The 12,992-nt window shown below is 37.4% G+C and overlaps 1 protein-coding gene across 1 annotated transcript; it reads right to left on the bottom strand.

Annotated features, from left to right (window-relative positions):
• Nucleotides 1–47: 47 nt before the first annotated feature.
• Nucleotides 48–11,984, bottom strand: elapor2b (endosome-lysosome associated apoptosis and autophagy regulator family member 2b). The gene is made up of 22 exons (XM_082166245.1): nt 11,732–11,984; nt 9,643–9,763; nt 8,538–8,727; nt 8,261–8,408; nt 8,085–8,174; nt 7,899–8,004; nt 7,655–7,804; nt 7,394–7,482; nt 7,131–7,311; nt 6,902–7,030; nt 6,569–6,659; nt 6,387–6,489; nt 6,079–6,216; nt 5,735–5,998; nt 5,351–5,524; nt 5,008–5,197; nt 3,716–3,812; nt 3,515–3,616; nt 2,415–2,541; nt 2,150–2,328; nt 1,897–2,065; nt 48–822 (listed from the first exon to the last, which is right to left on the bottom strand). Exons 1-22 carry the CDS (start codon nt 11,828–11,830, stop codon nt 754–756), a joined length of 3,006 nt encoding a protein of 1,001 aa, XP_082022371.1. The 5' UTR covers nt 11,831–11,984; the 3' UTR covers nt 48–753.
• Between the last annotated feature and the right edge of the window lie 1,008 nt (nt 11,985–12,992).

Below are 12,992 nucleotides of genomic sequence, written 5' to 3'. Positions count from 1 at the left end.
ATATAAAGCGCTCTTAAATTTTATTAAAGCATAAACGGAATCAGGGAGTAAATCAAAACATATATTATAACAACTTTATACAGCTCAAAATACACAACAATACAAAATACAAAGTAGAAAACTGTATTGTCTCTTGTTCTCCCCAGAAGAGAGATGTGGAGAGAGGATGGTCCTCTCTGCAATACATGAAGGAAGGGCCTTAGTTGTCTCTTTTAGATCTGCTGTGTGATGTTTGGCATTGAGATGAAACTAAAGCTGCTGTTTGGCGGTTAGTCTCTGTCTCCATCTGTTGGCCAAACAATGGATATTGTTGTGTGAATGCTAGTGTGTGAAATATATAACTTAAAAAGTAAGATATTCTCTCGCATACCTGCAAACATACGGTTTCATCATTGGTTTCAATTGTTCACACACATACACCTGATTCAAATGTGTCTCTGATGCCCCCGTGCTTGGATGGACGTGTGTGTGGTATTATTGTTATGTGTTTCAGAGAGCAATGCCTTGTGGTATCTTAGCTTTTGACATGTCCTTGGAGTATATATATATGTGACACAGTTACTTTATAGGGTTAAGTTTAATTTGAGAGAGAGATTTCCTGGGTTTTTTTGTCCCTACAGAGATATGTTCTGGGACTTTTGACGGGGGATGGCTGTAAATATTGAGAAACCGAAAAAGGAGTGTCAAAACACTGAAAACTCCATGAGTATTTGTCTCTTTTTCTCCATCAGTAGTGGTCCTCTTTTTCTCCAGTTATCCCCAAACCCATCTCTCTGACTGAGAAGACTTCAGCTGTACTGACTCGCTGTGGTCTCCATCTGCCTGCAGCCAAACAAAGGTAAATAAAACAATGAAACGACAGCAAAAACTACACAAAAGCTCTGTGTGGCATGCTGTCAATTACCACAGAAAGCTTGTACCATATCTCAGTTTATTACAGAAGCTCCAAGATGCCATGAATAATTTTTTATGTCTTATTTTGTCAACTTAATTTTCTTATCTCAATTTCAACAAAAGTAGCTTTTTTTTCGTCAACAACTTAGCTCCCCCAAAAAGTCGCTGTTTGGATTTAAATAGGCAAATGCTTACGATTCTATGACTGGAACATTATTACTGTGGTGATTGTGTTTCTAGCATGTTATATGTGTATTATATTATTATACCCTAATTGATGGAGCATGTAGCTTTTCATTTCTTAAACAACCATGTAGGAAGACACATCATGGCCATATTCCAGAATGACGATGTCAAGATTCATCAGCCTAAAACTGTGAAAAATTCATCAGGCTCAAATTTAAATCCAAAAAGCGACTTTTTTGGGCCGGTCAGTGTATACATTGCTGCCTCATGAGTGAGCGAATTGGTGTTTATTTTGATATTTAAAAAAAATATACTTTTTTATTATATAATATGACTGTTGGTGGTAAAATTTTGATGCGCCTCCAGTAATATGTTAATAATATCAGGTACCATATAATACCCATTCATGCAAGTACATTTGTTAACTTGTTTGTTTACCATTTCTATGCATTACCCTACAAAAGTTTAAGATCGGTTAAAAAAAAGTTACACTTTTATTCAGCAAGGATGCATTAAACTAAATCAAAAGTGTCAAATAAATATAAAAATTTCCAACTGTTTTCAACATTGATCATTTTAAGAAATGTTTCTTGTGCACCAAAACAGCATATTAAGCATTCATAAAATATATTAAAATAGAAAACAGTTATTTTAAGTGATTATTTTTATAATATTACTGACTTTACTGTATTTTTCATCAAATAAATGCAACCTGGCTGAGCAGAAGAGACTTCTTACCGACCCCAAACTTTTAAATGGTAGTGTAAAATATATATTTTTTTAAATCACAGAAATAAAATTTGACAAGTAACTGACCTTGCTCGCGATAGCTTTCAGTTTACCCAGTAACGAAGGAGTATTTGAGTAAACGACATCGTCATCATTCTCCTCCCCCTCCCCCTCTGCAAGTGCACAACTGTCCGCTGCTGGCAGCTCACAGTCCTTATTGGCTGACATCACTAGTCTGGAGTATTTATATTCAAGCCTGTTCAAAAAAGAAAAAGATATAAAAAATTCAAAAGCACTTTTTACATTTGAAGCTTCAAAGTTTCCATTGACAGCTTGTTACCTTTTGTTCTTTTTCCAGAAATAGCATGTGAGAGAAACCAAGAGGGCGGCCATGAAGGCTCCGCCCCCAATTCCGGCCTTCACCCATTGGCCGACCACCTCACAGTGGGCAGAGGTCCTGTTCAGGAGCGGAACTCCTTTAGTGCAGAGTTTTGGCTCGTTCCACACATAGAGGGTGTCCTGTTATGAGACAGACGAATGAAAGATCATGAAGACGTCAAATAAATTGTACCTGTACTAGATTTGTGATACAGTTAGAGATGTACCTGCACTCCTCCTTTGCACGCTCCTTCTATTGAGTGATAGTCAGCTTCAGTGCAGAGAGGACAAGCACTAGAGCTCTCCCAGAGGAAATGAAACTCACAGCCATTACATGTACCTGCTGGGCACTTGCTAAACACACACAAACACACAATCAAGAAATGTCACACAAGCAAGAGTGCTGTTGCTTCAGATCAAACTCTTTTTATATAATTAAACATTTAAACGAAACAATATCGGGAGTTACTTTGTATATTTTTTGCTCTGCTAACAAAAATAGTTCCAAACTAAGCCAAAGTACTAGAATTGACGATTATGCGTCTCCAAAGACACGCAAAGTAGTGGTGAGGCATTGCTGATTGAATCAGTGTTCTTGAATGAATCTATTAAGTGAATGATTCAATGATTCACTCACAAAAACAGTCACTTGTAACCACTTATATATAAACTCGCAATTTATATACGAGTTATAAAGTCTGAGGGAAAAATTGTGAGTTTGTATCTCGCAATTCTAACTTTATCATTTCAAAATTTAGCTTTTTTCCCCCCGCAATTATGACTTTAGAACACGCAATTATGAGATATAAAATCAGAATTGTGAGATATAAACTCGCAATTGCAAGAAAAAGTGAAAATTCAGACTTTATTACTCGCAATTCTGACTTTATAACTCACAATTATCTTTTAAATAGTTTTATTCCGTGGCAGAAACAAGCTTCCATAAAACACTTTGTGGTTAATGTGTTTCTGCATTGTCTTTTCTTTAAGCAAAGAAAATTGTTTGTAAATTTAATTAATCGGTCTGGCAATTTTATATTCATTGCATATTTGCAACTGGCTTGCAAACCTCCACTGGTATTCGTATTAGCATATATATTAATAACGGAGTTTCACTCATGGGTGATATTTAATTTGTTGAGCTTTGATGATAATTCACCCTATACAAATAATGTAGCTGACTTTTGTTACACGTCCTGTCTGGGTTTTATTTATAAATAAATTATTCATATAGAAAACTTTTTCTCAATTTACTGAGCTACTCTGCTATGCACATTTTAATGGAACATTAAATGGAAAAAAGTTATGTTAAACTGAATAAATGCACCTTGGCACAGTGAGCTCCCCGCGTGTGCTCTTTTCAGGACTGCAACGCAGAGTCACGACTGTGCTACGGCCGTTCAGACAGGACGCTGTGGGCTGCGGAGAGCTGAGAGTTGGGGTGAGAAAAAAACATTCATGTTATTAATGTAATATCATTGCACACATCAACTAAGAACATTTAACAATTTAATCTTTCTTCATTTACCGATAGAAGAAGTTGATATCTGGAACTTTCCGTGACGGCTCAGAGAAGAGGTCTGTGCTGGCAGTGACCCCATCCAGACTGTTATCAACAGACGCTCCTGAGAAATGGAAGCATGAAGAAAGTGAGACACATGTAAGCAATTCAAACACCTCTATTCTGAAGGGAACTAAACAAAAGTGCTGTGAAAAACAGCTTTTATTGTAGATCAGGGCTCTCAAGGTCTGCCGAGATTTGCTCTAACCCTAATAAACTCAACAAGCTAATCAAGGTATTCTTTTTTTACTTGGGCTGTGTCCAAAATTGCCCCCTATACCCTCATTTACCATTCCCTACATTAGTCCACTAATATAGTTCACTTGAGGGAGTGAATGAAAACAAGTGACTGAATTCGGACACTGAGTGTGCCAGAAAGGCTGCCGCTTTTGCATAGTTTGTACATTGGTTGTACACTCGTTGTTGCAGTGCATTATGGGATTGAATGAGTGTGCTTGATAACGTCCACTATGGTTTCGAGCACCATTATAAAAGGCTGTCCCCTCACATAATGCCCTATTTAGGGGGTGATTTCAGACACAGCCTAGGAAGTTATAGGCAGGAGAGTTTTATCAAGATTGGAGCTAAATTCTGTAGGAAAGTGGATATTGAGGGCCAGAATTGAGAACCCCTGTTGTAGATTATTGCAGGTTAAGGGTTTCGCTGTGACACAGGCTTGACACTGATTCCTGAGCAGACTTGCTTAGAGAAGGAGATAACAGACTGACATCAAATTACATTAAAGTAATTTAACATACACTCCCATTTAAAGGTTTGGAGTCAGCAAGGATGCATTAAATTGATCAAAAGTGACAGTAAAGTCATTTATAATGCTATTAAAGATTTCAAATAAATTCAGTTGTTTTTAACTTTCTATTCATCAAAGAATAAACATTTTTCTCATGGTTTCTACAGAGCAGCGGGAGTAGTTCAGAGTAGCAGAGCAGTTTCTTGAGCAGCACATCAGCATATTAGAATAATTTCTGGAGGATCATGTGACACTGAAGACTGGAGAAATCATGCTGAAAATTCAGCTTTGCAATTGCAGGAATAAATTAAAATTTTAAATATTTTAAAATAGAAAACAGTGATTTTAAATGTTAATATTATTAAAAAAAATCTTAATCAAATAAATGTAGCTTTGGTGAGCATTAGAGACTTGTTCCAAAAACATTTTAAAAATCTCACCGTCCTCAAACTTCTGAATGGTAGTGTATGCTAAATAACATTAAATACGGTTACAGACCACATAATCTCACCAAGGAAAGTGTCAGCCAGGCTGATGGACTGAGATGACAGGGCTGTTCTGAAGCCCCGCCCATCTGCAGGAATGATGGTAGATTGGCACACAAAAGTCTCAACGAAATTGTTGAGGTCAGCGGATTCATTTTGCACGTCCTTACTAGACAGATCTGTGACATTGTCAGTGCACACCGCCACCTTCTTCCCCTGCGACAGAGAGTAAAAAGTGCAAGCTGACTTTGTAGATCATCTTAAGAAGTAAAAAAAGCAATTGTTCCTGTTTCTATTTTCTATTAAAGCAATCTATTATTAGCTAGACTGAAGTCAGTTAAAGATAGAGATGTTTGTATGTGAGAGTACCTCAGCCCCACATAGACTGATATTAAACAGGTGGTAGTATTTGGTTCCCTTGGAGGTGAAGCTAGGCCCGTTCATGATTGACCCCACTGAATTTAAGGCACTCAAGTCGTAGGTCAAGGTTCGGTTCTGATCCATATGCGAGAAGGTGCAGTCGTTAAAACACACAGAGTGTTCCTGGACACAAACACACACACACAAAAAAACACATTTTGAATGTTATATATAGTTATATATGTCTGAGGAAGGGCCGCGAAAGGCCTGAAACGTTACACATTAATACATTTTCTAAATGGGAGCTCTCCAGTGTGCGGATCTTTACTTTGTTACTTATATATAGTTATACTGTCATATATAGTCATGCATTTCTTCTGATTTAACTCTTACCTTATTGCTCTTGCTACCAGGACCGCATGGCTGACAAGCCTCGAGCCCATAGATGTGATGCCCGGAGAGGAAGGTGTTGGACGGGCACTCCTGGCACTGGTTAGTGTCTTTGTTGATGAAGTGTCCAGCAGGACAGGGGACGCAAGAAGAGCCGTCCTGCTGACTCATCATTGCACAGGCGTGGCAACCAGACGCTGAGCCATCCATTGCATTAGTCACCGTGATTGAGTAGATCTTCGCGATGTCATTTACATAGTGACGCACCTGGGAGAGACGGACAGCGAATGAGAACGTTTTCCATGCAACTAAAAGGTACTTTAGACTCATTTTCAGTGAACACTTACATCAATGGCTTTGTTGGTACGTTGGAAAGCCCATGTGTAAGACACAGAAGCATTTTTGGTCATGATGTGGGTGTATGCTTGTCTGAGTTTACTCCCTACCCATGATTCCACAACATTTGTGCTCTTCCTGTTTACATCCTACAGAGAACACATTGATTCATTAAATAACTTCATTTATCATAATGATTGAGCCATTTGCTGAATTAAATATGGAACATTGTGAGGTAGCATACTACATTTTTAATTTATTTTTGCATACCGCATATTAACGTTTTTCACATACTATTTATGTTATTGTTTTGTCTTACTATCATAAAATAGAGTTCACAGTCTGCGCTGCAGTTGGTCTCGAAGATAAACGTGATTCGGCCAAACTCAGTAGCTGAAGCATCGTCCACAGAAGTAGGAAGTCTGAGTGAGATAAAAGGTGAGGGAATCTGTAAATGTTCTAAGCACAACCAGAATTTTTACACTAGAATTATAGACTCACTTGAATCCAGGCACTCGTAAATTTAAGATGAGGTAATCGTTATCTGAGCCACCCACTCCACTACGAATATGGTCGCCAGCCACCTCCCAACCTACAGAAGCAAATATGATTTATATAATATGCTCTCTCTCTCTCTCTCTCTCTCTCTATATATATATATATATATATATATATATATATATACAAGTCAAGTTTATTTGTATAGCGCTTTTCACAATACAGATTGTATCAAAGCAGCTTCACAGTATTAAATTAAAATAATACAACAAAGTTGCAAGCTGCAAATATAAGCAAATATAAGCAAATATACACACAAATTTGTATGACACTTACCATTCATTTCATCACATTTGGAGTTGCCTACATTAAAACAAGATGTTTTCATATTCCTCGGCAGGATGTTCCACCACTTGTATTCATATCCTAAAGAAGGTTCAGTTCCTCCCGGGCATCTTTGACATTCTGTGCCAAATGAAATCTCCGTTACAGAACCAGTAAACCAAATGTGTAACTTAATAATACACACAAGTATGTCTATACGTTTATGTGTGTGTCTATATACCTGCGGTACCATCCGAATAAGTCCCCTGTGGGCAAGGTAAACAGGTAGAAGAGTTGTGCATATAGAAGCCTGGATTACAGGGTGGACAGTCCTCTTTCTCTGCAGAAGGTGGCAGTGTCACAGCATCGGTCACATTCTCCAGGCACACCTGAGGCTCCACCCACCTGTACAGTATCTGGGTCTAAAATGACACAGTAATATTAACAATTAACAAATTATCCACACAACATTTACAACAAAACACATTCTGCATTATATCCTACCTTGCCTTCACCATCACAGGCCGTGTGGATTTGAAAATAATCTTTCTCTGAACATGGAGGCCTCTCTTTACACCGTGACCATCCCTCCTCTAGAACACGCACACATGTAGAACAACATTATACACAAACGTGCGCTGAGAAAAGTGTTTAAGTTACTGGATTGTATTTGATTCATGCTAAAATGAACAGTTAACAGTAAGCCATATGTACAGTAGTTTGTTTGGCACAACAAAGAATGTAAGAAATCATCTGCATTCGTACGGGAATACTGTGTCTCGGAGCAGTGTGTACACGAACTGGCTCCCTTTCCAGAGTAAGTATTCCTGGGACAAAGGTCACATGCGGAAGAGCCTGGAGTTTTACTGAAGGTGCCCGGCCTGCACGGGAAACACTCTGACGTGTACGCCACACCTGCTCACAAAACATGTAAAAGTATAATTGATTTGTTATTAAGAAGGGTATGAGTCATTATATTGATCTGCATTATATTGGCAGAATCTCACACCATCGATCTGGATGTTCTTCAAAAGGACCGGCTTCACTGGTTTGCCACCCAAGAGCATTCCCGTGGTTCTCCAATACAGAATATTCGTTCCTGTCTTCAGATTTACCTGTGACATACAAAAGCTACATTAGATGTCAATTTACTTCCAAATACATCAATATTAATATAATAAGCAAGATTCCTAACCGTATGTGTTCCCCATTCTCCGCTGGTGGTGAGTTTGATCCATTTCTCACTCCCTGTCTGGTCCATCTCCTGACATTGGTCATTCTGAATCTGTACCAAAGGTTTTTTTTGGAGTTATATTTTCGCTTACAACGCATTTGTGGAATAAACTGCAAGATGTGTAAAGTAAAACACACAAAGAACTCGAAGAAGACGTTGCTGTCGACATATTGATAGTCAAAGGAGACGGATCCCTGCTTCATGAGATGCACCGCGTACACCAGCGACACTGTGCAGTCGTCACGATTGGATTCCAAGTGAGTTCCCTGAGCTGTCCATGAAGAACTGCAAATGAACAACACAATGTAAACAGGAAGATCCAGATCTGTAGAAATATTGCAAAAGCCTAGAATAGAATATACTGATATAAACAGAATATATATATTTCAGATTGGCCTGCAACTTGGCACTGACTTGTTGCAGGTCATTGAGTCATCTCCTGAACCCCCTGAGTCCATGTATGTGGCCAAGCTGCTGAATCCTGCTGGGATGGAATCCCACTGGTCGAAACGCACACCACTGCCCAGCGAATAAGAGCCAGCCGCACATGATGTGCACTGCTGGGAGGACATCTCTAAAAACTCCCCAGCTTCACAAGAAAAAGCTGTGCAACAAACAAGAACAGACCGTGTTTGCATACTGACGCAATACACTCTTAAAAATAAAGGTTCTTTATTGGCATCGATGGTTCCATGTTCAACTTTTAACATTCATGGAACCTTTCCATAATTGCACAAAAGGACCTTAATAGTGAAAAAGGGTTCTTTAGATGATTAAAATGTCCTTCACGCTAAGTAAAAGGGGTTATTTTTAAAACTATTCAGTTAAAGGTTCTTTGGGGAATCAAAAATGGTTCTTCAATGGCAATGCTGTGAAATCCTCCTTTTAAAACCTTTATTTTTAATAGTGTACACATAAAAGCATTTAAATGCCATGAATTTTATTGTTATTGGGAGCGGTCGTGGCCTAATGGTTAGAGTCAGACTGGTGTGTGTGTGTGTGTGTGTGTGTGTGTGTGTGTGTGTGTGTGTGTGTGTGTGTGTGTGTGTGTGTGTGTGTGTGTGTGTGTGTGTGTGTGTCACTAATCACTGCTCCTAATGTGTGTGCACTAACTCGGATGGGTTAAATGCAGAGGACAAATTCCGAGTGTGTGTTGCCATACTTAGCCCTCCCGTCACTTCACTTGACAAGTACTTTTGATAACTAACTAAATATAAAACCAAGGAAATGCTCCCAGAGCTTTTCTCAAAACTAACTTCAGCGTTTTTTTAATGATCTGGTTTTGCAATTACTTTTAACAACCTGATTTCAATGTGATTTTATGTATGCATGAAGTCAAAAATCTAAAAGTATAAAAGAATAATTATGAACATGTTCTGCTAAAAGTGTCCAAATACTTTATTTTCATTTTGGGCAGCATAGTGTGCTTTGACTTTACTTCAAATATCAAAACCAAGTGGCATTTAATTAAATGTAGTGCATTTTCATTAAGCGTGTCTATATTTGGTTGTTTTCTTACTGCAGTCTGTGCCTCTGACTGGCTCTGGCAGGCCCGTGCAGCTCCCCTGTCTGTGAGGAATGGCAACTCTCCATCTGGAGCCTGTGCTGTCACACTCTGTGTACTCAAAGTAGTAATCTGTCTGAAACACACACAGATATCGACATATTCAGACATACTACATCAAACACACGTTATGGTCATTAAACAGGACTATTTCTGCTGGGGTTTTGTTCATAAACCAGCAAAGAAAAGATTAATATTTATATAAAGATTTTTTTTTTTTTTTTTTTATGTTACTACTACTCAACATATGTCTGAAATATATACACATTGACCTATTCTGTTATTTACAGCAGTGAATTGTTTTTGCACATTTTGTAATTTCATTTAGTGGCAAAGCACAATGATTCTTTTATTTGAGCCACTGGCACAGTTTATCCCTTTACTGCACAACTATCATTCTGTATAAAACAAAACAAAATTAAATAAAATTAATTAATTAAAACAAAATAAAGTAATTAAAATAAAATAAAAAGATAGGCTATATGGGTAATCTTTAGCTAAATAATTGACATGGTTGTATACTTTCAGCAGCAAGAAATATATATAAAATCCTGGATACATGTACCTATCATATAAAAAGTGTTCATCTTTTTTCTCATGTGCTCTTATCAAAAACACAGGCAGCTTTACAGAATGTGTCCTTTTATGGTCACATGACAAAATTTCTGACATTTTTCAGATTAAGCAGGTGACACATCTTACCCCACTCAGCCCTATCTGATCTTTTACTGTTTCCAAAACACTCAAACTGCCAGGCACATATAACAGATAGCCAGCTATTGTGTGTGTGTACGATGGGAGGGGGGATTAGGACGATCTGCCTTCTGTCCCCGGACAGTCACCAGGGCAACAGCCAGGAGCCCTGCGATTGTTGTCATGACAATCACTCATTGCTATTGGTTGTGGATGGTAATGTATTAGAGTCTGATTTACATTGATAACAACCTGAAATAATGAGGCCACTAAATACCTCCTGTGTGTGCTGCGTCTTTGTTGACAGATCTCTTATGCAAATCAGTTTGTGTCCAATGCCCTGAAACACACTGATTGTTCTCCTGTCCTTTAGAGGCCTACTACACACACAATAGCAAAATCCACTGGATACACACACAAAGGAAGAGCACATGCCATGCATTAAATTACATAACTTAGTATAGCACCAAATGCTGTATAATAGAGTTTAACAATGAAGTTGTTGGCTACACTGCCTTCAGTAAGGTGATAAATGCATCCCCATGGAGGTGCTTGTCATCTGGTAATGCTTGGTTACAGCACACCCATTATCACTAATGATGCACCTGCACCTGCCACTATCGCCCCAGCCAGCCTCCCTCACATATGCTCTTAAAGGAACAGTTCACCCCAAAATGAAGATTCTGTCATCATTATTTACCCCATGTTTATCCGAACCCGTATTTTAAATATAAAGAACGTTTTCTATACATTAAAATCAAATGGTAACTGAGGCTGTCATTCTGCCCAGAATTCATCCTTTTTTCCTTTGTGGCACGTTTTTGTATGCAAACATGGATGAGGCAAATCAGTGTACTTGTACAAGATCAACAACACAGTCTTTTCAAATCAAATGGAGGATGGAGATCCAGAGAGGTCATTCGCGTTGTATAAAATTGTTTGAAGTTCGTATGAATCCATTTTACAAGCTCTAAAACAACTGCAGCGCATAACGCACAATAATCGAGCTGTCATCTGATTGGTCAGCTGAGTACCGCGTCATCATATTATAGGATCCTCGTCAGTTTCGGATCTAACCATTTTAATGTAAATAACAAGATGTTCTTTTTGAATTTTCATCGCGTATATTGTGCAAAACCATAACCATTATGTTTGTGTATTAAAAATGAATAATACATAACAATAAGCATTTTAGAAGCTCACAGCAATATCATCCGTAGGCTATAACATTTTAGAATGCATTTTAAATAGTTATATCATAAGCAGAAACAAGATTTGTAAGGTTGTGACTGGTTTAAAATGGTCGTGATATTTAAAATATTTTACAGAAAGGTGGCATGTTGTCGTTTACCTCTTTACACTGTGGCAGATTCACTGACGCTCGTGCGCAGAGGAAGAGGGTTACAAAGCGCACAAAATAACAGGATGTCCAAAGTGCCCTCTTCTCCATCTCATAAAGGCAGGAATTACAGAAAAACAAGGAATGCCTAGGATCTAAGTAAAGATAACGAGGTTTCGCGATGTCTATGCATAAACTACAGACTGAGATGCGAACACGCCGCTCTCTGTTCAACGATAAGCTCCTACTGTAGTTGCGCTTATGGGGCTTTGATTGACAGGGAGCGTCTGACGTCACGCTAGTCTAGTCTCCCTGTCAATTCACATCTTTTATTTAGGCCAAGTTAATCTTTTTGTAATACCTCAAGCATTAAGGATTCACAAATGACAATGTTCCACTAAAAAACCTAACTGTGTATTTATAATATAAATACAATAGCTTATAAAATGCCTGGCATTGGATTGTTCAATGGTCTATATGTGATGCTTTGTTAATGCATAAAAAGTTGAACACTCATACGATGCTCTTTTATTATTTACAGTGACCCTCAGTAAGACAGTCATGTTGGAAGGGCACCAGAGACAATGCACAATAAATAATTCAGTAATATTACACCATTACACAATCTCATTTATGTACTGTCATTATATAAACAAAACAAGTTAACCAACAGGAAGCTACAGTGCAGTTAAGTGGAACTTCATACCATCCATCCATCCATCCATCCATCCATCCATCCATATCTATCTATCTATATATATATATACACACACCCATATATATACATATACATATATACATACATACATACCACTATATATATACATATATACATACATACATACCACTATATATATACATATATATATATATATATATATATATATATATATATATATATATATATATATATATACACATATACATATACATATATATATATATATATATATATATATATATATATATATATATATATATATATATATACATACATATATATATACATATATATATACATATATACATACATACCACTATATAACAATTTACAAAGATGAAACCTATAAAGGAAAATCACACATTTTCATTTCAAAATTGTTGCAGGAAAAATATTTCGTTATTAATTTAAAATCAAGTAGAGGTATTGTATATCACATGTCGGCTCATAAATGTTCTGACAGTGTTTTTCTATGTAAATAAACATAGTAAATAAACAAATTAATAAATCCATATTTGATTTGAACAAGCCCCATAATGAACAGCAGATGGC

This window comes from Leuciscus leuciscus (genome assembly GCF_965113295.1).
Source record: "Leuciscus leuciscus genome assembly, chromosome: 4".
NCBI lineage: Eukaryota > Metazoa > Chordata > Actinopteri > Cypriniformes > Leuciscidae > Leuciscus > Leuciscus leuciscus.
This window is presented reverse-complemented; position numbering and strand designations above follow the sequence as displayed.